The sequence below is a fragment of the Dryas octopetala genome, chromosome 6, assembly GCF_963921425.1.
Source record: "Dryas octopetala chromosome 6, drDryOcto1.1, whole genome shotgun sequence".
In the NCBI taxonomy this organism is placed as follows: Eukaryota; Viridiplantae; Streptophyta; class Magnoliopsida; order Rosales; family Rosaceae; genus Dryas; species Dryas octopetala.
The window spans coordinates 1,047,393-1,071,245 of NC_141371.1; the positions used below are offsets into that span (position 1 = coordinate 1,047,393).

General features: G+C 36.4%; 4 protein-coding genes across 4 annotated transcripts; 2 read left to right on the forward strand and 2 right to left on the reverse strand.

The window, feature by feature from the left end:
* Positions 1–1,254: 1,254 nt before the first annotated feature.
* LOC147280732 (hypothetical protein At1g04090-like) lies at positions 1,255–5,289 on the forward strand. Its single transcript, XM_086246698.1, has 2 exons — positions 1,255–1,574; positions 3,411–5,289. The coding sequence occupies exons 1-2, from the start codon at positions 1,364–1,366 to the stop codon at positions 5,003–5,005; spliced, it is 1,806 nt and encodes a 601-aa protein (XP_086102824.1). The 5' UTR covers positions 1,255–1,363; the 3' UTR covers positions 5,006–5,289.
* Positions 5,290–5,589: 300 nt separating this feature from the next.
* Positions 5,590–18,837, reverse strand: ATRX (P-loop containing nucleoside triphosphate hydrolases superfamily protein). Its single transcript, XM_086246697.1, has 26 exons — positions 18,730–18,837; positions 17,971–18,105; positions 17,808–17,870; positions 17,576–17,671; positions 17,403–17,495; positions 16,791–16,981; positions 16,475–16,715; positions 16,211–16,324; positions 15,499–15,582; positions 14,242–14,736; positions 13,321–13,610; positions 12,947–13,037; positions 12,649–12,864; positions 11,968–12,087; positions 11,574–11,740; positions 10,659–10,800; positions 9,802–9,951; positions 9,659–9,714; positions 9,255–9,558; positions 8,466–8,601; positions 8,136–8,197; positions 7,777–8,003; positions 7,318–7,521; positions 6,729–6,807; positions 6,400–6,653; positions 5,590–6,257 (listed from the first exon to the last, which is right to left on the reverse strand). The coding sequence occupies exons 2-26, from the start codon at positions 18,100–18,102 to the stop codon at positions 5,876–5,878; spliced, it is 4,389 nt and encodes a 1,462-aa protein (XP_086102823.1). The 5' UTR covers positions 18,103–18,105; positions 18,730–18,837; the 3' UTR covers positions 5,590–5,875.
* A 1,011-nt stretch (positions 18,838–19,848) lies between these two features.
* PDLP4 (plasmodesmata-located protein 4) lies at positions 19,849–20,763 on the reverse strand. Its single transcript, XM_086246375.1, has one exon. It carries the CDS (start codon positions 20,761–20,763, stop codon positions 19,849–19,851), a length of 915 nt encoding a protein of 304 aa, XP_086102501.1.
* A 1,377-nt stretch (positions 20,764–22,140) lies between these two features.
* LOC147280735 (Calcium-dependent lipid-binding (CaLB domain) family protein) lies at positions 22,141–23,337 on the forward strand. The gene has a single exon (XM_086246376.1). The coding sequence runs from the start codon at positions 22,141–22,143 to the stop codon at positions 23,335–23,337; it is 1,197 nt and encodes a 398-aa protein (XP_086102502.1).
* Positions 23,338–23,853: the final 516 nt, after the last annotated feature.

Below are 23,853 nucleotides of genomic sequence, written 5' to 3' on the forward strand. Positions count from 1 at the left end.
AATTTTATGACAAGTTGGGACCATTTATGCTTCAGGGTTTTTTTTTTTTTTTTTTTTTTTGTGGCCAGAAAAAAAAATGCTTCAGGGTTTTTGTTTCTATAAAAAATGACCTTAAATCTTTGAACAATTAGTTAATCATGGTTTAAGAGGTTGTACTTACTATAAAAATTAACATAATTACTATATTAATAGCATGTGACAGGCATTAAGTAGAGTGATAAAGCTCGACGCCTACACTTAGTTAAAGGTCATGGATATTCACGAACCCAAATTGGATAGGCACATGACAATGAAAGGGCAAATTCATAAAAGAATGAAAAAAAAAACAAAGCATCTTTAGGTATCAAATGAATGATACTGTGTCTTTTATGTTATTATAATATAGTCTTGTGATTGAAGCCTTTATTTTCTTTTATTCATTACTGTTTCGTCTAATCAGCTATCTATTTACATAATCATATTCTTGTCATAATTTTAATCTCCTCCGCTACATGCATAAACGGTGTCAAAGAACAATGATTAGTGATTAGTAGAATATGATTGGTTTTAACATCTAGCTTATCCTTATCCAATCACCTTGGAGTTAAAACTTAAAATGAGAAATGGGAGTGTGTGAGGTTAAAATCATGACTTTTACTGTTAGCTACTTTATAATCAAAGTAGAGGAAGACAGTTCTTGGTGGCCTGCTTGGATTGCATTGTAAATTTGTAATAATTAAAAGGCTTTTTTATATTTTATTCATTTAAATTTTAAGTTTAATTTTACTTCATTATTTAAAAAAAATATTATTTTAATTTATTATTTGAATTAAAAATTTGTTACAATATATAATTTTTGACTAATTTTGTTTAAATTTTTGTTTAAAATAAGAGTGTTTTGGTCTTTTTTAAATTCTTATTATTAGAAAAAAAAAAATTTTATACTTTATTTATTTTGACATAATAAAAAATTAATTTAAAAAGACTAAAATATTTTTATTTTTAACAAAAATTTAGATAAAATGAGCTAGAAATAATATATTATAATAAATTTTTAATTCATGTGGTAAATTAAGATAATTTTTTTTTAGATAATAAAATGAGATTGAATTAAAAGTTCAGATAGATAAAGTATAATAAAATCAAATTAAAAAATAAGTTTTTTTTTTTCCACTAATTAAAAAACAAGCTTAAAACAAAACAACCTTCCAAATATAAAACTTACGCAAAGCAGACCAAAAACATCTAACAGCCTCCTATGCCTTTGTGTCTCAACCAGCTTTCTCTAAATTCACTCAACCTCTTTTCAACCTTCTCTCTCTCTCAAGTGTAAAGGGAGAGGGAGCTTTCTCTCCTTTCTTTCTTTCTCTGTCTTGCTCAGTGTATGTTTAGGAATTATGGACAGGAATTTAAGAGACTGAGGATCATAATCTTTGGCATACTTTTGTGGGTTGTTGAATTTGTGAGAGTTGGCATAATAGCTAAGATGTTTGGGTGTGAGTGCTGGTGCTGGAGCAGTGACTACTCTGAGATTTATCATCAGCCTGAGCCACAACCCTACTCACCGCCTTCACCTCTTCCACAGTGGCCTCAAGGTGAGCCATCAAGATTCATTCTTTCTTTCTTTCTTTCTTTGTTTTTTTCCTTCAAAAAAGGAGAGAGATTTGTATCATTATATGTTGCAATTTTTGGGTTTTATTGCTTTTTTTTTTTCTCTAAAAAGAATGAAACTTCTTTAATATTTTTTAATTAAATTTGTTTAGGAAAAACTTTCTTGCAGGGATGGCTTCATGAATTCTGATAAATTGCACTTTTCTTGATTTTCTTTCATCTTCCGTAATTTTTTTTTTTTTTTAAGGTTATTGAGCTCTTGATTATCAGAATATGCTTTGGTCATTTGGATATGCCTTTTCCATTATTATTTTTTTTGCTTGCTCCTCCTCATACTTTTGAAATTTTGTTTGGTGGTGGCTGTTTGCCTGTTTGGTATGGGTGGTGGCTGCTTGAGGTACACGTATTTTTTCCTATAAAAAAATAGAAATAATTTAAAAAATTATGAGTGACTTTGTTATAGCTTTTATCTTCATACAAAGTAAAAAAATAATAATCAATGGCGTGAACTAGGGGTGTGTTTCGGATGGATCAGATCAGAAACAAGGTGTTCCAATTTCAATCCAAAAAATTTGGGAATAAAACTTATATTCTAATTTCCATTCCAAAAAATCAGAATATCAACGTCTCATTCCAATTCGGAATTTTTGGAATATCACATTTCGGAACTTTCGGATAAAAATTCAAAATTTTCAGATAAAAAATTGAAATCTTCACACAACTTTTTTTTTTTTTTTTTTTTCAGTATAATAGCCCATATCTAATATTTAGAGGAGGGGATTAATCTTTGGACCATCCAACATGGTGAAAATAAATGTCACTACTAGATACACACACACATGATATATATATCATGTTTGAAATTTTAAATATAATAAACTCAAATATTTAGTAATTACACGTACAAAAAAATGTAGGTGTTTTTGTTAGCATTTATGTTATTATGATACACATATATTTATAATATACATATGTTTATATTAATAGTATTAGTTAATTTTTTGTAATATATATATGTATATGTATGTTTGAAACAAATAACAAATTAATGAAACATATAGTAGAAAACTAAATAAATGATATAATATTAATATAAATACGGAATAAATCGGCATAATTTTGAAAATATCGAATTGGAATGCCTTTGGAAATTTTCGGATCGGAATTTACAAAAACATTCTAATTCCAATCCAATTTTGTTCGGAATTTTTGGATTTTGGATTTGATTCGAACGTTCCAAAATTGGAAATTTTCGGATTGGAATCGGTCAGATTCGGATTTTCCAATCCAAATCACACCCCTAGCGTGAACCAATAAACTTGGTCAACAAATTCATGAACTTGGTCAATGTTTGGAATTGGAAGCCTAGAGATTTCTGCAATGCCTTGAAAGTTGAATTTTCTTGGAATTTGAAAGTTTCAATATTCTACTCTAAAAGGGTTTGATGCTCGACAACAGCTTTTTGTTCAAAAGATGGCATCAATTTCTACTTTAGTTTGTATGTAGCACTAGCATACAGGGGATGTATAGAAATAAATGTGACTACGTAGACTCTTTTTGTTTCTGTTTCTGTTTCCTTTTCCTTTTTCATTTTTTTTTTTTTTCTCTTAGAGGGAACTGCTCTTTTGGTTCCTAATCCATGAACGTGAAATACCATTTTCTTCCAATATATAGTTTAAAATGCCGAATTTTTTTGAGGAGTCTCTAAGCTCCAAAATGTTTCTTTAATCTCGTATGAAACAGTTTGAAGCTTTTGCACCTTCTACTGTCACTTATTATGAGCTCATTTTCCTGAACAATGTGTACTATCATTTCCTTAGGCCAAGGTTTTGCTACTGGAAGAATATGCCTTGGAGAAATTGAAGTTATCCAAATCACCAAGTTTGAGAGCATCTGGAATTGCAATCTGTTGCATGGAAAACCAAAAGGTATCACATTTTATAGACCTGCAGGGATCCCTGATGACTTCTTTTGCCTTGGTTACTACTGCCAGCCCAATGACCAGCCATTGAGAGGGTATGTTCTTGTGGCTCGTGACACGGTTGCTACCAAGCAGCAAGATGGTTTAATCCAAGACTCGGTATTACAGCTACCAGCTTTAAGAAAGCCAATCAACTACTCATTAGTCTGGAATGCAGATTCAACTCATGATGGGTGTGGTTATATTTGGTTCCCAAACCCACCTGTGGGTTATAAGGCCATGGGTTTTGTGGTCACTGACAATCCTGAGCAGCCCAAACTTGAAGAAGTTAGATGTGTACGAGAAGATCTTACAGAGACTTGTGAAGCAAGTGATCGGATTCTTGCCATGGAATCAAAGATTTCTGAGGACCAATTTCAGGTGTGGAATACAAGACCCTGCAAACGGGGTATGTTGTGTAGAGGTGTTTCAGTTGGTACATTCTTTTGCAGTACCTACTTTGATCAGGAACTAGAAGTTGCATGCTTGAAGAATCATGATTCCACCCTACATTCAATGCCAAATCTAAACCAAGCTCACACACTCATTGAGCACTATGGGCCTACTGTATTCTTCCATCCTAGTGAGGTTTATTTGCCATCATCAGTACAATGGTTTTTCAAAAATGGGGCACTTTTGTACAGAGATGACTCTGAGAATGGTGAACCTATTAATTATAGAGGCTCCAATTTGCCTTGTGGAGGGGAAAATGATGCTGCATTCTGGATAGATTTGCCAGATGATGATGATGCTAGAAATCATCTCAAGAGTGGAAACATTGAGAGTGCAGAGCTATATGTTCATGTAAAACCAGCATTAGGAGGAACTTTTACTGATATTGCTATGTGGGTATTCTGTCCCTTCAATGGACCAGCTGCCATTAAAATTGGTTTAGTAAATATTGCAATGAACAAGATAGGGCAACATGTCAGTGACTGGGAACACTTCACTCTGCGAGTGAGCAACTACACTGGAGAACTCTGGCAAGTGTATTTCTCAGAACACAGTGGTGGTAAATGGGTGGATCCTTTTGACTTGGAGTTCATTGAAGGGAATAGGCCAATTGTTTATTCTTCAAAACATGGTCATAGTAGCTACCCTCATCCAGGGACTTACCTGCAGGGATCGTCGAAGTTTGACATAGGAGTAAGGAATGATTGTGCTCGGAGCAAGATTTATATTGACTCAAGCACCAAGTATCAGATTGTTGCAGCTGAGTACCTTGGTGATGGTGTTATTACAGAACCATGTTGGTTGCAGTATATGAGAAACTGGGGTCCAACCATTGTGTATGATTCACGATCTGAACTAGAAAAGTTAATTGATCGTCTTCCATTCTTTGTTCGATTCTCCGTGGAAAACCTAGTTGATTTGTTTCCTACTCAACTGTATGGTGAGGAAGGACCAACAGGCCCCAAAGAGAAGGATAATTGGTTAGGAGATGAGAGATGCTAGCTCTTCTCATATTACTATATCTTTCCTTGCTTTTCAGTGGGTGGCCATGGAATAAGAGGATTGACCTTTTCTTCAGCTTCCAGGTTGTTAGAGATCAAAGTCTCTCTGAAGAAGAGGTGTGAGGTTTGGGAAAGTTGGCTCCTGAATCGTTAAGTTTATGCAGTTCCATACAATCTTGACCTCTCTCTATTCAATTTGTCAAATGCTTTGTATTTGAAAAGTCTTGACTGCTAATTGTAAAGTTTATGCATGATACAAGAAAATTATGGTAAGGCAATTAAATTCTGTAGGAGGTACTGTAGGCTCACTAAAAACGTTTCTGAGGATAACCTGCTAACACTGTTGTAGTGTCTGCAATGAATGAGATTTTATTTTGAACCCACTACAGGAGATTAAAATCATGACAAGTAGGGTTCCAAATAATTTCAAAACAATGTAAACCATCACCGAAAGTGCTAAACTGCTAATAATAAAAGTCTGTCAAGGAATACGATTGCCGCTAAAGGAGTAAAGGGAGAATAAATCCTCTTAAAAATAGAGTCAACTCTTTTGGGTAGATCACAAGAAATTCATGCCAAGAAAAAAGTCAATTCAGATTTTCATTGCTCATTTCATTCTCGTAATTTTGAATTATACAAGCCTATTTCTTTGTTTATCAAAAAGTAACACTTTTTCTTCCCCCTCAAAACAACATAAATATGTGAAGGGAAAGTGCTCCCCATATTTGACACTAATTTAGACGCATACATACAAAAAAGAATGTTTCAACTTTCAAATTGTGTTCAAATGGGCATTGAACTTACAGCAACTGCAATATACAATCGAACCATTTACAACAAACCACAAGAACAAAGTGCAGGACAATGTCATTCACTTTGCGAACTTGCCATCTCGATGCAGCTCCTCCCAGCATATCTCACGAGCACACTCCCCACACACAGTAGTGCAACCATATTTTGTGCCCTGGCTTCTAAGGGTCAGCAAATGCGAAAGATTAGTGCATTTGCGCTGCACAAAATTATCCTTTGCCTTAGATTCTGCAACACTGCTCATCTGTGGTGCAGGTGAGGCCACATATGATGGAGCTGGCTTTTGGTCAACTGCAGATTCATTGAGAGGAACGCGTTGCACTTCCTCCCATTCCAATGCTCTCCGGAATACTTCCCAAGCCATGTCTTGCTCCTCCTTTGACAGCTTTTCCTCCTCATTCTCTTGCAAAAGGGTCTCATGTAAGTGGAAATTGGCAATCCACCTGAAAACGAGGTAGTGCATCCGTGAATGAGGGAGGGAGAGATAGAAAGTGCTAAGAAGTTGCCAATTGTGGACAGTGTAATCCAGAAACCAATTCATACCAACAGATGCTGAATAAAATAAGAAAGAACATAGAAACATACCTTGGATAATGCTTGCCAAGTAAACTTTCCATTAGCTTGTCAGAAGAGCAATTTCCGTGAGAAAGAGGCACTTTATGCTTAGGCAAGTTTTCAACTTGACCAGTCATATTTTGGTTTTCATGTCCATTATCTTGGTCAATCTCAAGGTTCTCCTCATCGCCAAATTCAAAAAGATGCAACATCTCTTCCTTAGATATTGTCCGATGAACTTGTTGTCTGTCAACGACCCTAGCAGCCAGGCCCTCCTTTGTTACCTATTTGGCAAGTTTACTTCATTAAAATTTCATTCAGATACAAGAACCATATATGTCCATTTTGTTCTCCCATACCTGACGCTTATAAATTTTTTCTTCCATAGTTCCATGTGCCATCAATCTGTAAGCAAACACTGGCTTTGTTTGGCCATACCTGAAATAATGAAAAAGCACATATCTTCACCAATTTGTCACATAAGTTCGGAAAGATTTCCTGCTACGTAGAAGTACAAAAATCAAGCTAGTTGTTCCCTGCCTACCAAGGACTTTGATATGATATTCTATATAAAATAGCTATATGTAAGAATTTGAGGGGCGGGGGCCATCTTGAAGAGTTTCTGGGAGAAATTTGTGCACGGCCTCTTAGAAATGGACACTAGTGATTATGAGAATGTGGCTCAAAAGGTCATAGTAAATATTTACACCTTTGATCAGAGGAAACCCAAGTTTGAGCACCAAATTTGAGTTAGTTGCTTTTAAGTATGTGAAAAGAGCTTCTTGTATTGTTTTCCTACTTCCTTAAAATTTTCCTCACAGATCACTTTACGAGCGGTTTAATTTCATCATTTTTAAGTATCAGTGTTTAGCCTGAATTACACAATATCAACGAATTTATTAAATAAAAACTAAGTTAGGAACCACAAGAGGATGAATGCCAACCCACCTCCAAGCACGATATATAGCCTGAAGATCGTATGTCGGATTCCAAGAACCATCAACTATGATTACACGGTTAGCAGCATGAAGATTTATCCCTAAAGATCCAGCTCTGGTGGAAATCAGAGTGCATTTCACTCTCTTATTTAGGGGATCATTAAAGCGCTCAACTAGCTTTTGTCTTTCTGAGCTCTCTGTTCTTCCATCTAGCCTGAAGTGCAAAAAAAGACATGTAACTTTGTTAAAAATAGGGCATTCCAAGTTTATATAAAGGCTATTACATTTACATCCGAAGCAATTAGAGTCAGAATTTGGATAGATAGGTAACAAATAACATAGTACAAGCCAAGCTCTTGCTAAACTAGGAGATCCAATGGATGAATACAGGAATTACAAACTCAAGAAGCTGACAAAAAGAACTAAGATCTACGTTAACTGTAAACTGTTTTCAGTGATTTGTACCAACCTATACCAATCTTTTCCTTTCTTCCAAAATTTCCATCTCTTCCCATGCCGAGGTAGTCTTGAAAGGTAAAGTTCTATCAGGTCAAGGGTTGGTATACTCTGGCTAAATACCAATACCTTATCACCCGCATCAGCACTCATGGCTAGAATGTCAACCAGCAATACCATTTTGCCACTATAATCCAGCTCTCTATAATTATTTTCATGAAGAAGATCATTCCACCAATCCTGAAAAACGATAAACGCAGATCATTACGCTTAAATAGCACATCTCAAATAGAGTCAAATAGAAGGAAAATCAAATAGTAATAAGAGCAAAGAGACTAATAATCCAACAGTATATTTTGTCCAAAACTATACCTTTTGAAAAAAGCCATCATCTTTTTTTCCTGGCAAAATTTCGTTCATATTCCTCTGCTTATCTGTAAAGCAAGATATGTACCATTATTAGATACTTTTAGAGAATTATAGTCAAATGCATAAATATATACACACATTCAAACCACATAAAGAGGAAAAAAAAAAAGGTCATACTTCTTAACATGCCTCCACAACATACAAACAATTCTGAGTCTCAACTGATAACTGCTATTTGCAGAAATATTTGGCATGGTATATCCATTACTATCAAAACAGTACCACGAACATCCATGCAAGTCTTGCAAAAACCAGAGAGAAAAAAATTTGTACCTTCGGAAACCAAATTAGAGTCAATGTTTTCATCACTAGAGCTGTCATCTGCAAGAAAACTCTCAACAGCATCTTCACGTCTCACATAGTCTTTGTCATCTTTTCTCAGTTGCAAGATCCCCGGATGGTTCCATATCTACTACAGACAAAAAAACCATTTTTCATTACAATACTTTACATGAAGAAAGAAGCATGATAACTTAAAAGATATTATAATATAGGGCTCCTGTCATGCATCAAGAACATTCCATAGAAATTGCCTTCACCTTATCCAAGCAAATTTTACTAGATTTAAGAGCGTGACAATCAAGTCGACAACTATGAAGCATTTTTAACGCTATCCAATAGCGCCATAACTATTGCTTGGGAAATTCAAACACCTCTTACTTTTTTTCCAACCAACCATGCCATTTTTGTCCTATTTCATGATAAGTATGGAAATTATGACATAACACAGAAATTGTCATGCAAAAGAACAGGATATTAGAAAAGTTTCCAACAGAAACACTCACTTTGCAGAAGTAACTTTTCAAATCTCTCTGGATGATTGATTATCATCACATACAAAGTCAATAAAGTAAAGGTTAACTAATCACTTGGACAATATTATTTTCATTTTGGAACCCTACTTTGAGAACGGTGATTGAGTCTTTCTACATGCAGAGGAGTGGATGCTTCCCCATACATGCATGTGTGCGTCTGAGTGTGTGTGTGTGTGAGTGAGCGTGTGCATGTCATTATGTGTAAATCATGGAACTTAGGGAACTTAATAAATGTGCGAAAATATACCTGAGCTAAGGCCTGGTAGCCAGCAAAAAAACTTCTCTTCCTTATCTTTTCATTATAAGCCTTGTCATTAGTGAATCCATGCACATCAAGGAATCTCTTGTATAATTTCCTCTGTAAGGGAGAAAGCTTCACAGCTATTACAAAGACAGTTTTAGGTGGTAAGTCCTTCTTTACCACACTCATGTCCATTCTCTGAACAAATCCTTTTAGCTGTTCATAAAGAATATGAGACCTTTGATTCATGATTTTCACATCATCTGCAGTTGAATTAGTATGTTGACCATTCTCTATGGGATTCTGGAATCTGCATGTAAGGGGAGGCAGGATCAAGATAAATCATACACGACAATAACTAAAAAACACTTAGAGAGCAAACAGGCTTTATATGAGTGAGCAAGTCTTGCCGATTCCTAAACTCATGGCTGCTTCCAAGAAAACCTTCCCTTACAAAATCAACCATCTGTAATCAATTAAAATTTCAAAGGAATCAAGACAGTAGACAATGTAATAACAAATAGCAAAATGAATAGTTGTCAAGTGAACTCACACAATAATATTCCATGAGATTGTTCTGAAGAGGTGATCCAGTTAATGCTATCCTTCTTTGGCATTTCACTTGTTTCAAGGCTTGGGTTACATCAGCCCTGGTATTCTTAATAATATGGGCCTCATCACAAACAAGTATATCAGGTCCATCCTGACAGTTGGAAATGTAACAATAAGAAACAAGATTGTTTGGATTAGTATAACGCACAAGCTCTTATAAAAAGCATAAAATTCAGATAAAAAATGCATACTATGTTTTCAGAACATGAAAACTAAATATGGGAAGTGAACAAGCTGCTACTAAATTATATAGTGCCATGATTGAGCATATTACTTGGAGAATGTCAGAAGCAATTGATCATCCAGTGATGCAGATAATTCAACAGAAAAACTAAAATCATCCAGTTACAAAACATGCAATCTCTAGTTTGTTTATGTCATAACTGAAATCACAAACATCTCTCCAAAGACTTATATTTAAGGGAACATCCTCACTCATGCTTGACTTAAGATATAAAGAAAGTACCTAGGTACAGAGGTGCACTGAAAAGGTAGAACAGAAAAGACAGGAAATAAAACCTTAGGACCTGAGTTATTTATTGACCCCTAGGCACAATGCAACACTCTATTGTATGCAACAACAAAAAAGATCAAACAAGAGATCAGAATAGCATTGAATCGGAAGAGAAGTTATTTCTTTACTTATATCTGAACAAGTTACATAGCAATTTAATAAGAATAAAAGTAACTAAAAGATTGGTTTAAGACTGGCCAGTTGAAGAGGAAATAATCCATATGATAATACAGAATTAGAAGACATGGTATTAAAAACAAATTTAGAGGTTAACGTCAACCAACCTGCAATGCGTGACAAATTTCTCTAGCCATATTCCGATCCTTCACATGCTTTCCCAGGGATAAGTTTCTAAAAGCGGAGTAGCCAATCAAGAAAACGCCACCCTTGGCTCTCCACTTTGCAAGCAACTCTGCTCTTCTCTCCCTGGAAAACAAAGAGGAATCATGTCAGCAACAAGAAAAATACCTAATAGACTTTAATTAATGAAAAAGTAAAATGGAATTGTTATTTCTTTTCTGAATATAAAGTTAATTAAGATGATTTCATCTAACCCGAAAAAGACATAACATAGAAATAAGAAAGAGAACACAGCAATTTGTCGATTGTTTTAAGCAGGCAAGACAGGAGAGAAAAACATTAATAACTTATTTCTCCATTGCCCAATTGCCCTTGGATTGTGGTAAAACCTTTTTGAGGAGGAAAGACTGAGTTGGGTGATTCAACCTCTTGTGTGTCTTTATTATTTGAGAAGCATTGTGCTTTTGGGGGAAAATAGATGGCAAAAACTTTATGGAATTGTCGTGTGTTGGCTTTATTTTGGGTGGGTGGGTTAGAGAGGAACACTATAACTTTTGAAGAAAGTCTAGGGGATGAGGTGACATTTTTATGGGGATAAAGTGAGGTATTTGGGGAATCAGTTTCTGCTGTTTTTAGAGAGATTCCTTTATATATTTTCATATGGATTGAGGGGCAGCTTCAAGTTGATCTTCGTTTTGGGTATTTGTAGTTAGAAAGAAGTTTGTAGTTTGTTTCCTGGATGTAATATGCTAAGTTTGTTTAGCTTGGCCTAGTTTGTGGACCTCTTGTCCATGGGTAGGAGAATTTTTGGTAACTTTTCACTTTTATCAATAAAGTCCTTGTTTCTATATGGAAAAACAAAAAAACAAAAAAAGCAATATAGAAATATTAAACTGAACCTTGACACATCTTCTAGCATGAAGACACGAAGAGGCTTTACTTCTGAAGGTGTCCACTTCATGAACTCTTGCCGCCAATTATGCAGCACATTCACAGGAGTGACAATAAGTGCAGTTTTTAATCCCAAATCAATACTTCTCATTGCAGTGTACAGAAAGGTTATGACCTGCAAAAGCAATTTGATAATTATGCAGAGTATATCCATCAACCCATTAAAAGGCTATGACCTGCAAAAGCAAATGAGACACCTCCTTGCATTTTGCAAGATGGCTATGCCACTAGGCTGCAGGGTCAGTGCTAAATGTACCAACAGCTATTTCAAATAGAAAGTAGCGCATGTAAACAAACACTCACATCTCTTGGGAAGAGTTTCTAATAGACAGAGAATAATACCTGAAAAGTTTTACCAAGGCCCATCATGTGAGCTAGAATGCAACCAAGACCTTTATCCCCAGACCTCACTTTTCTGACCGACTGTATGATATTCTCCCACATAAATCTTACCCCCGTAATCTGCGATAACAACTCAGATCTTTAATTCATGGTACAAATTGAGAGGAAAAAAAAAGATATGACAGATAAAAACTGAATCATAGATACTTAATGATACATAAAGCAATAACAGAAAAATCTTACCAGAAATCGCAATCAAGAAGCTACAATTAAGTTTAGATACATAAAGCAATAGTTGAAAGTCTAACAGGACAAGGCAATAAAGAAGTTCAAGAGAAAAAGCAAGGCATGAAACTCCCCTATCCCTTTATGATGCGTTTGGATGAGGGAGATTGAAAATGGAGCTTAAAAAGATGAGATTTAAGTCCTAGTTTCTTGTTTAGCTAACCTATTAAGCATAATGGGATTTACATACAGAATTAATAGTATCTACTTTTTTTATGCATCAAAAATGTAAATGAGTGAAAATGGTGGTTGGTGGCAGCAGGGATGATGGTTGTGGTATGGTGGCGATAGTATGGGCAATTCTGGTGTAATGGTGGGTGGTGGTGGTAATAGTGGTGGCTGCAATGACAACGATGGTGGAATTCGTAAAAGAAAACCCATAAAATAGAGAAAAACCTGATGAGCCTTCAATTTTGCTGAGATGCTTGGAGGAATTCTGACAGCTCCTTCACCTTTCTCTCTCACAACATTAACTATATAACCAGCTGACGCATCACCCAGCACTTCAGCACTAACACCTTCAGATAAATTCCCATTACAGCTTGCAGAGCACTTCATCTTAGATTTCGCAGAAAACTGTACTTGCAAAGACTTCAAACGTTCTTGACGTTCCTATGGAAGAATGGGTTCATGACAAGATTGCTTGGTACCAAAAGGCCTGTTTTAGATGATGAAATAGAGAAAAAGGTAGTACCTTTTCTATTGCAATTTTTCTTTTGGTCTCTTCTCCTAATTCAGCATCATCAATGATCCTTCGAATTTTCTTCTTTTTCTTCCTCTTAGAACTGGCACAAAGACAACATATGTTCAGAAACACAATAACTTAAGTAAAACAATAAAATCTAATGCTCAAGAAGGAAAGCTCACCGCAACAAACATAAACTATAAAGTACCAAAAGATGGCACATTTTTACATTTACAATTTAATAGGTCCTAAAATTACGTCAATTCATTAGTTACATGCCTCAGCAATGGATTGACATCCTTACTTGAGGTTTCATTCACATCTCTGAAATCAGTATAAAAATCATTTCTTCAAAAAAAAAAGCATACTAAATATCATTGTACCTGATAGCAACATCCACGTCTGCATCTGAATTATCTGAATCACTATCAGAGCTAGAAACTAACAAATCTCCAGAATCCATTGCTTTCTCAAATTGTAACGTCAATGTCTCTAGGAGACTTGGGCAACAGGAACAACATTGCCAGCCACACGTCTGGGCCTCCGATAAGCATTCCTCTCCAATATTCCTTTTTATGCAAGTCGCACAAAATAATGTCTTGCAAGATTTACAACTTACTAAGTCATTGTTTTGCCCACACCACCCACAATAACACTCAGAACAATCATGATCCTGCACACCTTCTTAGGTCAATAAAAGATCTAGCATTTACTTATTCAAAAATAAACTAACTAATTAAACAAAAGAATTTAGCATTAAAGGATGAAGAAAAATTATGTAACATGATGCCTTAATAAGATCTTAGCTTTCCGGTTCTCTTTTTCGGTTGCAATATAAGAGCTAAAATTTATCAGCAAGTCAAAACTCTTATGTAAGCCTCCTATCATGAATAGCCATGAAGTCGGACATCATACATTATCATAGGTTATAGTTTGTAGTCATTTAAAAACCTTCTTATTGCTTTCTGGATGAACACGACAACAACTAGAAATTACATTATAAAAATTCTATAAATGCTGAGCACATAGCTCCTTCCACCAAACACACACTCACACAGATAGATAGAGAGAGATGGAGCTTTCTAATTGAAGCTATTAGCTATGTATTCATTGGAAACTATAATATCAGCTGCCAGTAATCAGTAATCAGGCACAGGGTCCAAAAGAATAAAAAAACACTAATTAGGTTTAGTTCATTCTATCACCTTCATTATCATCAAAAAGTTCTAAATGGAGTCAAAAATATATTGATTTATAGTTCAAACAGATTTTAGAGAAAGCATAAAAGTTACTAATGGACATACCTTCACATGCATCTTTTCTTCCAATAAGCATCTGCAATCTCCACAAATAATCACTTTCAGAAGTGGATGTGAGCACACTTCAACAGCAGGTTTATTACAAGCAGTGCAGTAGAGCTTCTCATTCAGACTCTGTGAAGGAAGACCATCAACAGCAGATATGCAGATATTCTCATTCACATAGGACTGGTCCTCGGATTTTATCACATTGCAGTCTGAATTATCTTTCATTGGAGCTTCATCATCACTACCTATTATAACAGTTCGACTCCTCTTATTATCAGTGTTTAGCTCCTCACTCTCATTCTGACGCTTGGACCCTCTGGCTTCAGCGGAATCAAGCATTGGAGAAGCACTGTTACTCTTTATGCTTTCTTTGTCAATATTATTATCATCATTCGGAAAATTTTCACCATCTTCATCAAGCAAAGACAGAGACTGGCCCATGTTGCTTTCTATCACCCCATCAACTGAGAAAACTTCTTTCCGACTAACATCCTGATCCAGTAACAGGAAAAAATGTATATGAATGAATGTTAAATGAATGCCTAAATGCAGAACATATCCATGTCCCAATCAACTGGGAAAAAGCTTCTTTCCAGCTAACATCCTGAATCGATGACAGGAAATGAATGTTAAATGCATGCCTAAATGCAGGACAGATCCATGTCTTGTACAAAAAAGCCCCGATTAAATTTGGTGCTACATTACCATTCCATCACTCCAACATCATCTATCAATGATTCAATATCATACATTCATGTCCAAAATCATCAAGAAGACTTTTCTTTTTGATCCCTTTGTTTGTTTAAAAGAAAACTTACTATAATAATATGACAGTCAGTAGTATCATAAGACAGTCAATTCTATCTTCTTTTTTTATAATAAGAAACACAATTTATTAGAAAAACACTAAATATTGAGCAGTCCATAAGGCAAACAAATTATATCTTATTAGTCAAATTAACAATTACAAATTCAAACATCAAAAGAAAAATTCTCTAAATGAAAAACCGTAGAATGTCTCTAAATAGAATTGCCAAATTGTTAGTTGAGAAAATAAAATAGTCAGAAGCAAATCAATGACTGTTAGACTCTAGCAAGGATAAGTGGATAACCAACTAAATCAATGCAGCACTGAGCACCATAATTTTGTCTAAAACTCTACATTAGTAATATGAATGGTACTTTAAAAAGTTATCTAAACTGCAACTACGAATTCAAGAAGGGATAAACAGGGAAAATGGAAGCACAATATACCTGTTTACATCTGTTTTGATTTCTCCTCCATTTCAAATGGATTTGAAGCTTACGATCAACTTTTGCATCATCTTCTTCTTTCACCTTTCAATGGACAAGTATATAAACATGATGAACTTAAGTACAACTCAAACAGGCATTATCAAGAATATTTGTGATTGATAAGAGAGAAAATGTATTTATATGTTAAGTCTGATAGAAGCAAAGGATTATTTATCTACTGCTGAAAAAGAGAAATAAAATATATCGACATATGCCTGATACTGGAAATGTCAATACAGTTTGTAAGCAACAATAAGACAGCCATCAAAGATCCAAAGAGATAATAAGAAAAAAAGACATTCAACCAAAAAACCCCATAACTATAATGTAGGTCAAAAAGGTAAGACCACCTAATCCTCATGCAAATATTGCAAAAATACACTGACACTGAAACACCTACGCCAGGGTTTATAGATGGATTTCTTTAAAAAAGAATGTCTACAACCCCAGACAACAGTACAAAAGTTTCGAGAATCTCGCAACTAATATGATTTCCCATGTTGACAGCCCTTAACATGTGAATGTGCAAACAAAAATCATGACAAATTCTTGGTGTAGGACACAACATGAGTAAATGTAGCCAAATTCATATATACACACAAATTTATCTTTGAATAACAAGGTTGATGTTAACAGTAACAACATCAATCATGGGGCAGCACATGCATACCTTCCTATAATTTTTCTTTTGTTCTTCAGAGAGATCCAGTTCTCTTTCATTTGCAATAGCAACTGCAACAAATGGATCACTAGAATTGCCATCAATGTCATCGATCTCCTCCACCTGGAAGAAGTATTCGTAAAAACTCATTGTAAGAATTAACTGAGCTAAAATAGAGCATGAGTTGCAGGGGATAGTTTCTGAAAGAAATAAAAAGAACATTATTTTAAAAAACCACCAAACTCAAGGAAAAAATAAAAAAAGGTTAGGCACCTCATTGACACCAGGGAATTTGAGTCCCATCTCAGCAGCTTGCTGTGGCGTACTGGCCAGGTATACAGAAGCCCAGTGCTTACTGCCAAATGAAGCACCATCCTCAGTTGCACCATCAGCAAATAATTTGTTGAGAGAACACCAATCAACCTCGGTTGTCACAGCATCCTTGCTTCCATCTATGGCTAGTTTTTTCTGCAGAAATCCACTAGCACCGTCCTCCAATAGTTTACCATGTCGCCTAAGTCCACAAATGCAGATTATTGTACAATCAACACCTTGCAGAATCAACAATGCTATAAGGGCAGAACTGTACCTTCTTACAGGTCTGTGGGTTTGGAGATACTTCTCAGCATCAGCCCTTGACTCAGTAAATTCTCCAGTCACCTGAGATCCTACCCAGTGTATCCGACTTTTCCAAGCTTCAGTGCAGCAACCATTAGGAGCCTGACTTTCAATCCACTTATAAAGGCTTGGTAGCTCAATGCCGGCCCCATCAAGTTGTTCCTATTTGGAGAAGCATATAAATGAAAGGGAGAAGAAACCAAAAATCAGTTACACTTCTTTATAATATTTGAAATTAAAAGTAAAAAATAAAAAAACAGATAGCATGAGTAAACTGCCTTCAACACCTTCAACGAATTCAAAAGGCACAATCTATATTGTTTTCAACAGTGCGCTCACTAATTTTTATAAAGGTAAACAGTGGGTGGAGGGTGGCATCATGGGTTTGTTTATCTTGTGGAGTTACAGGGAAGACCGACCAAAACTATGCCCAGCTTGTATTATAAAGTTACAAGCAGAGGCAAATCATTCTTTCTCCCCTGATTTATATATCCAGCAGAAATTTATCACAACAAAATACATGCAAGCTCTAAAAATGTAATAAGAACCAAAGATTTACTCAGAATTGAAGAAAGAAGCAGACCAACAAATTAGCACTCTCAGTCTCAAGCTCATCAAGCTCCGCTTGCCACTCTTCTATCAAAGTAGCCATTTCATCTGCAATAGCCGTTTCCAACTATAGACAAGTAAAAATACATAAGTGATTGGTAAAATACAATGTAATCCACAAGGAGGAATTTGAAGGAAGAAACTAACATCATCTCCATGTAGAGTTTGTGCCAACTCCTCTCTAACTTCACTCTCCACTTTGGCAAGAGACTCCTTTTCAAGTGCTTCTTGAGCTTCTGCAGCCTAAATTGGGCATCAAGAACCCAATAAATTATGCATAGCAGGTGCATAAAACATAAATACATATAGTTATATATCTGTGTGTATACATAAACGGAATGTCAGGAAAAAAAAAAAAAAAAAACAAAGAGCTTGATACCTTACTCTCAACTTCCAAAAATTCAGCAATTATTTCCTCAATTTCTTTATCAGATAAAGGTTCCTGCATAACAAAAATGAAAAAATCATTATATTTATTCTTTAAAAAAAAAAAAAGCAAGATAATAAAGAAAAAATTAGAACTATCATGAGTGAGAACATGCCTCAAGATGCAATCCGTCATCTTGTCCAGTTGTCAATGCTTCATCAATTTCCGAGTCATCTATAAACGAATCTGAATCACTATCACCAGAAGCACTCTCAATATCTTCCACTTGCTCGTGGTTTTCTTCCATTATCTATCAGACAGGTCAAATACACATAAAACTTAATAGTAAGCCTCAAAACAAATACCTAAAAAGGCTAAAACAATAAACACACATTTTAGTCAATAATAACGAACGCCAAATTACTATCCGAAATGCAAAACTAGGGATGACAAAACCACCGTAATCAGTTTAAATACTTGAATTCGGAGAAATGGTGCAATTTACACTCGAACTCTCCAACAGTTAAGTAAAATTGATTGAAAAGTTTATATGAAAATTTCATCCATAACGATTTTCTTAAACCCTGTTACTCTCTGTGATCAATGGCTAAGTTAGAATCCAAACTCTTACTTAAGCAAGGCTTCCACGCACAAGTTAGAATTCAAAATTTTCAAAATGATTTTCGTTAAACAGATTAAGCACGCATTCAAAGTAACATTCAGACCTATATTTTTTTTATCCGATCAAACAAAAACAAAGTTGCTATTTCATCGAATAAGCAAGGACTCAAAATTTCGCGTCGATTCGCAGGCATCGAGCAACAGAAATACTAGGTATTTTCCAGTAATACGGCGCCGTTTTCGCGCAGCACTCGGCAGAGAATAAGAACAATAAGAAGTGGAGAAGAGGAAGGGAAAGTGAGGCGGGGCTTACCGGAAGAGCGTCGGCGCGTGACTGCGAGTGGTGGGAAAAATGTAGAGCTCTTCCTTGTGTTTGCTCTTTTCCTTGCGCCTCTTGGTATTTCCCTCTCCCTCTTTTCTTTTTTTTGCAGAATAAATTGTTTGAATTGAATTACGCACTGAGTTCAATACTCAATAGGCCGGGTGGGCTACCCTACCCACTAACTCGGGTTTTTTACTTATTTTGGTCACGCAATTTTGCTATTAACCTAATCTATAGACTATAGTATTATTTTATTTTTATTTATAGCCTAATACTAGTATTATTTAGATAGTATGATCATTTTATCCTATTTACTCTTATTTAACATACTTTACTTTTTATTCATACAAAATAAACATTTTTTTTATCTAATATCCATAACGTTGCACGATATCATGAACCTAATTCAAATAGTTTAATTTTAATTAAAGTTTTCTTTCAAGTATTGGCTTTATTTTCAAAACTGTTAAATTTTTTGTTGCAATATATACCAACCTTCATGAATATGACTTAAAATTAATTAAGTACTAAAATACCCTTGCAAAATAGTTTACATTTGTTTTAGTTAAATTGGTGGGTCAGAAAGCTCAAAACACAACAAGTGCTACATTGGCATGGGCCTAGAGCAAGTCATGCTCAAAAGGTCCTCATACAACAGTCCAACAACAAAAGGTTAGGGGAGTTGAATACATGAAGGCCCAAAGCTTGGTTCTCTACTTCTCTCTATATGGCGCAAGGAACAAATCTAACTTCTGTTCAACAACTCCAAGACCCTGCAGCTAAAATTCCAAGCCAAGTACAAGCCAAATCTCAGCTTCCAAGATTTGCCCATAACCCAAAAAAGCTGAGAAACCTCCAAATGTAGTTAATATTTTTTGTCAACTATATATTAGTGAAGTATTTATTTTTTTATAAGTTATTAGCAAAGAATTTCACATGATAAGAATTCTATTAGCAATAATAAGCCTACCATAATATTTTTGGAAATAATTATTTTCTATAGTAATATTTACTTGAAGAATTTACATTTCTTCCATTCCCATTCAAGTTAGTAATATATTGTAAACAACAAATGAAGGTGATATTTATTTAGTAACAAATCAATTAAACTTAGTCATCATCATCTTTCTTTGCGCGAGACTTGAGGAACAAGAAAAAAATGAACCCAAAAAACAAAGCTGCTGCCCCTCCCACAACAATTGCCATCGATTTCCCATTTTTACCCCTGCCGTCTCTGCGATTTTCCGGTGGATGGTAAATAAAGCTGAAGAAGCATTGTTCCAAATAAATTTGTCCCGAAACAGCAGCACCACATTCTCCTTCATCAATCAATTGAACTGCATGACTCACACACTCCCCACATTCGCAACCTCCCAAGCCCACCTCACACTCCGCCATTACCTCCACCGACTCGTACCTCGTTTTGTAAAACCCGCCACCCTTCACAATCCCACTTTCCAAAGCCGCAAACGCCGCGTCCCTCATCTCCTCGAACCCACCACCACCACCAACCACCACCCCATTTGAGCTTGATTGATCCCCACAAGCCTTGTGCAGCAAGTTATGGTTGGATGAGAACTCTGATGAGTCTGAGTTAACCCCATCAAGCTCGTACTGCATGTAGCATCCGTGTAGCTGAACCCGAGCCGCTACAGAGTCTGCACACAAGGTGTTTGATAAATTGGGCAGCGCGTTCACGCAGCTGTAACACTCTTCGTTACTTATATCCCCCCTGCATTGAAAGAGACCGGAAATGCCCATATCGTCATGATCAGCTTCGGTGTGTTTGAAGAACTTGGACTGGGAGGAGTGGGAAATTAGTTCTTGGAAAAGAGATGAAAGGGTTTGCTGTATGTGAGATTGAGTTGGAGTTGTGAATGTTTGATTTGCACATTTTTTGTATACCAAGGTGCTGTAGTCAGAGATTGGTTTCACAGACGATAGAGAAAACAGTGCTGCAAAACAGAGGAGGAGAGGCAGGGTATGAAATGAATGAGAGATCAACGATTTCAAGGTTAAATCCATTTGGGGTTTTGGTTTTGTTGGGGTTTCGATCGAGACAATGCACATCAAAAATGGGTACAATGCAATAAAAATGGAGGTAATTAAAGAGAACATTGCAATGCCAATGTGGTTCTTTTTCTTGCCCACCTCTATCTAACTTTGGTGGAAACTAGTGAATCTTTTTCACCAGAAAAGCGTGCATATGCTAATGGCGTGCGATTTTAAACCTGACGGCCTACTACAACTCGTTAGATGAGACCTAAAAGCAAAAGGAGGGTGATCAAACATTTCGTATGATAAAATTAACTGAGAAGACTGCTGAGAAAACAAGAGGAGTAAAATAATAAAGTAAAAAGTTGGTACGTATTAGGTATAACCGTATAAGTGTATAACACCTTTGGAATGATTTACTTTGGTTTTTTATAAATTAATTTATCATTTACTTGTTTAAACTCGTCAATTTGGGATAAAATCCCGGACATGATCATGAGGTAATTACAGTTCATAATTAATTTATTAGAGGTCAAGGAAGAAAGGCAGATTACAAACCAAAATCCTTTAGTTATTAGCTGATTTACATGCTTTAAATTTGAGAAAGACATGAAAAAATTTAAAATATTACGATGTGGTAAGATGGATGCAGGGTCCGCAGGGTAGACGTACACAAACACATCGTATGAATTAATTATTAGACAATTGAGGAAAGTTTTTTTTTTAGCAAAAAGAAAAACTTGTGACTTCGAACAAAATTAAACTTTTAGCTGACTAGCAAATATACAATGTGAGGTTATAACGGCTCAATTTAGCTAGCAAATTTGTAATTAACTAATTAGTATCCCAATGATTGTAACGAAATTAATGACAATTAAAGCTAGTTAGCAGTTGGATACTGTTAAGGAGAAAAGCAAAATAAGAGTAGAACATTTTATTTTATTTTATTTATCAAATCGAAGCATTTTATTAATTGAGATTATGTTTATGAAACAATAATAGTAATGATATATATAAATGTGAATTAATGACGAGATGAATTCATCAATTTAGTTAGTTATACTCGTTTTGTTTTTCCAACCCACGAAGTATATATATGTGCTTTGTAATTATAGGTTTGTTAAGAAAATCACGGTTGTAAAACCTTGACTTGTAACGAACTTCCCTAACACCACGCCTTCAATAAAAGCCTCTCATTGTCTCCGCAAACCATTCATCACTGCATGCATAACACATCCTCGATCTCCTCCTGGTTCGCAATCGTCCCCTCGGCCAGCAGCCAGCGTTGGTCAGTGGGTGACGTGAAGACTGCCGCCGCCGTACGATTCATACGTCGTACGTACGGCGAAATTCTGTGATTAATTAGTTGGAGCTTCAATTAATTAATTACTTAATCAATAAATCAAAATGACAGCTTCACGAGCACTACTGGCTTCGGCCTTCCAGCTCCTGGAGATCAACCTGATCTCCGCGCAAGACCTAACGCCTGTATCGAAGGCCATGCGCACGTTCGCCGTGGCATGGGTGAACCCGAAGCGTAAACTTACAACTCGGGTCGACCAAAGCGGGCACACCAACCCGACCTGGAACGAGAAGTTCGTGTTTCGGGTCGACGAGGAGTTCCTCCGGGACGACACCTCCAAGATCATGATCGAGATCTACGCCTCCGCGTGGCTCCGAGACATGCTGATCGGCACGGCTGCGGTGGTCGTCAGCAATCTCCAGAACAATTCCAAGATGCGGTTCATGGCGATCCAGCTGCGCCGACCCTCGGGCCGCCCGCAGGGGATTCTCAACATCGGGTTGGGGCTCCTCGACAGCACCATGCGAAGCATGCCACTCTACAGCGAGCTCAGCGCCTCCGCCGTTGGATACTGGGATTTAATGAATGGGAAAGGTTCTTGGAATCAAAAGCAAAACTCTTCTTCAAAAGTGGATGACAAACTCCAAATATTACAACGCTCCCAAAGCGAGCGAACGGCCAGTGATTCTGGCTCCAAGAACATGCCTGCCAACTCCATCTGCGATGGCAAATTCGTCGCCAAAAAGGCTCCGAGCTCCTGCATTTCTGCTACAGGTGATTCCAAGAAAAAGCCCGCAGGTTCCTGCAATAGCTCCATTGTAAACGGTTCAGAAGTTAGTGCTGCACCAAAGGGCACTAAGGGAAATGTCAATGGTAATGGGTCTCTTTGCTCTGACGTGGGACCGTCACCATCTGTGGTGGCGGCCGCCATAGCAAAGGGACTTTACCCTACGCCGCATAGCGCGGCTAAGGGTGGAGCGTCCAACTCGTTGTTGGACGAATGGGCGGACCAGGACAGTGTGGAAGGGCTGAAGACCAAGATTGCAAGGTGGCGGACGGAGCTGCCGGCGGTGTACGACTGCAAGAGCCAAACTCAGAAAGTAGTCCCGTCTACCGGCGGCCACCAACGGCGGAGGACAAGGCGGAGCCAGAGCTCCGGAAAAGGGTTGTTCTCGTGCTTCGCATTGGGTTGCGAGATTTCTATATCTTGTGGTGGCGGGGGGAAGGCTAAGAAGAAGGGCGGCAAGGTCCATCTAACTCCATCTGAACTCACATTCGAAGATGACTCATACTTGCGATAGCCAATAAAACGACGACACCTTTTTTGTTTTTTTTTTGTGGGGGGTGACCAAATCGAACGGTAGAATTTGACGTGAATTTTACAACGTTGTTCATCACATCTTTGGCAAGGGTATGATGGGAAATAGGTTGGGTTTGTATGTTTGATACGTAACTTGTATTAAAATTAAGGTTAAGATGTGAATCATGTGATTAGCCAAGATTTGATCAAAAACCAAAAAAATTAGGGAAGATTTTATCCAAAAAATAAAAAATAATATGGTTAGCAAAGATTAGTTTTTTTTTTTTTATCAAAGAAAAAAAGAGATGCTTAGCAAAGATCTGATAAAAAAATAAACGATGGTTAGTGATGATGATTAGCATTGTGGGTACGTTGGAGTTGAACACTGGGGTGGCTTGGACGGGAGACTGGTGCGTAGAATTAGAGGAATAGAGGGTGACGGTGTGATCAATTTTTTTCATATTTAATTTTGTTTTTTTCACCTCTACATTGGTTATTGAGAGATCGAAAGGCTTTA

Bases quoted from the DNA above. Each gene is read 5' to 3' on its own strand.
- PDLP4 (XM_086246375.1), bottom strand. From the start codon at position 20,763: ATGGATTTAACCTTGAAATCGTTGATCTCTCATTCATTTCATACCCTG.
- ATRX (XM_086246697.1), bottom strand. From the start codon at position 18,102: ATGGAAGAAAACCACGAGCAAGTGGAAGATATTGAGAGTGCTTCTGGT. The intron at 17,871-17,970 runs GCATGTTCTCAC...TTTGTTATGCAG, and splicing joins ATGACGGATTGCATCTTGAG to GAACCTTTATCTGATAAAGA. The intron at 16,325-16,474 runs GTGCCTAACCTT...TACTTCTTCCAG, and splicing joins AATTCCCTGGTGTCAATGAG to GTGGAGGAGATCGATGACAT.
- LOC147280735 (XM_086246376.1), top strand. From the start codon at position 22,141: ATGACAGCTTCACGAGCACTACTGGCTTCGGCCTTCCAGCTCCTGGAG.
- LOC147280732 (XM_086246698.1), top strand. From the start codon at position 1,364: ATGTTTAGGAATTATGGACAGGAATTTAAGAGACTGAGGATCATAATC. The intron at 1,575-3,410 runs GTGAGCCATCAA...TCATTTCCTTAG, and splicing joins TCTTCCACAGTGGCCTCAAG to GCCAAGGTTTTGCTACTGGA.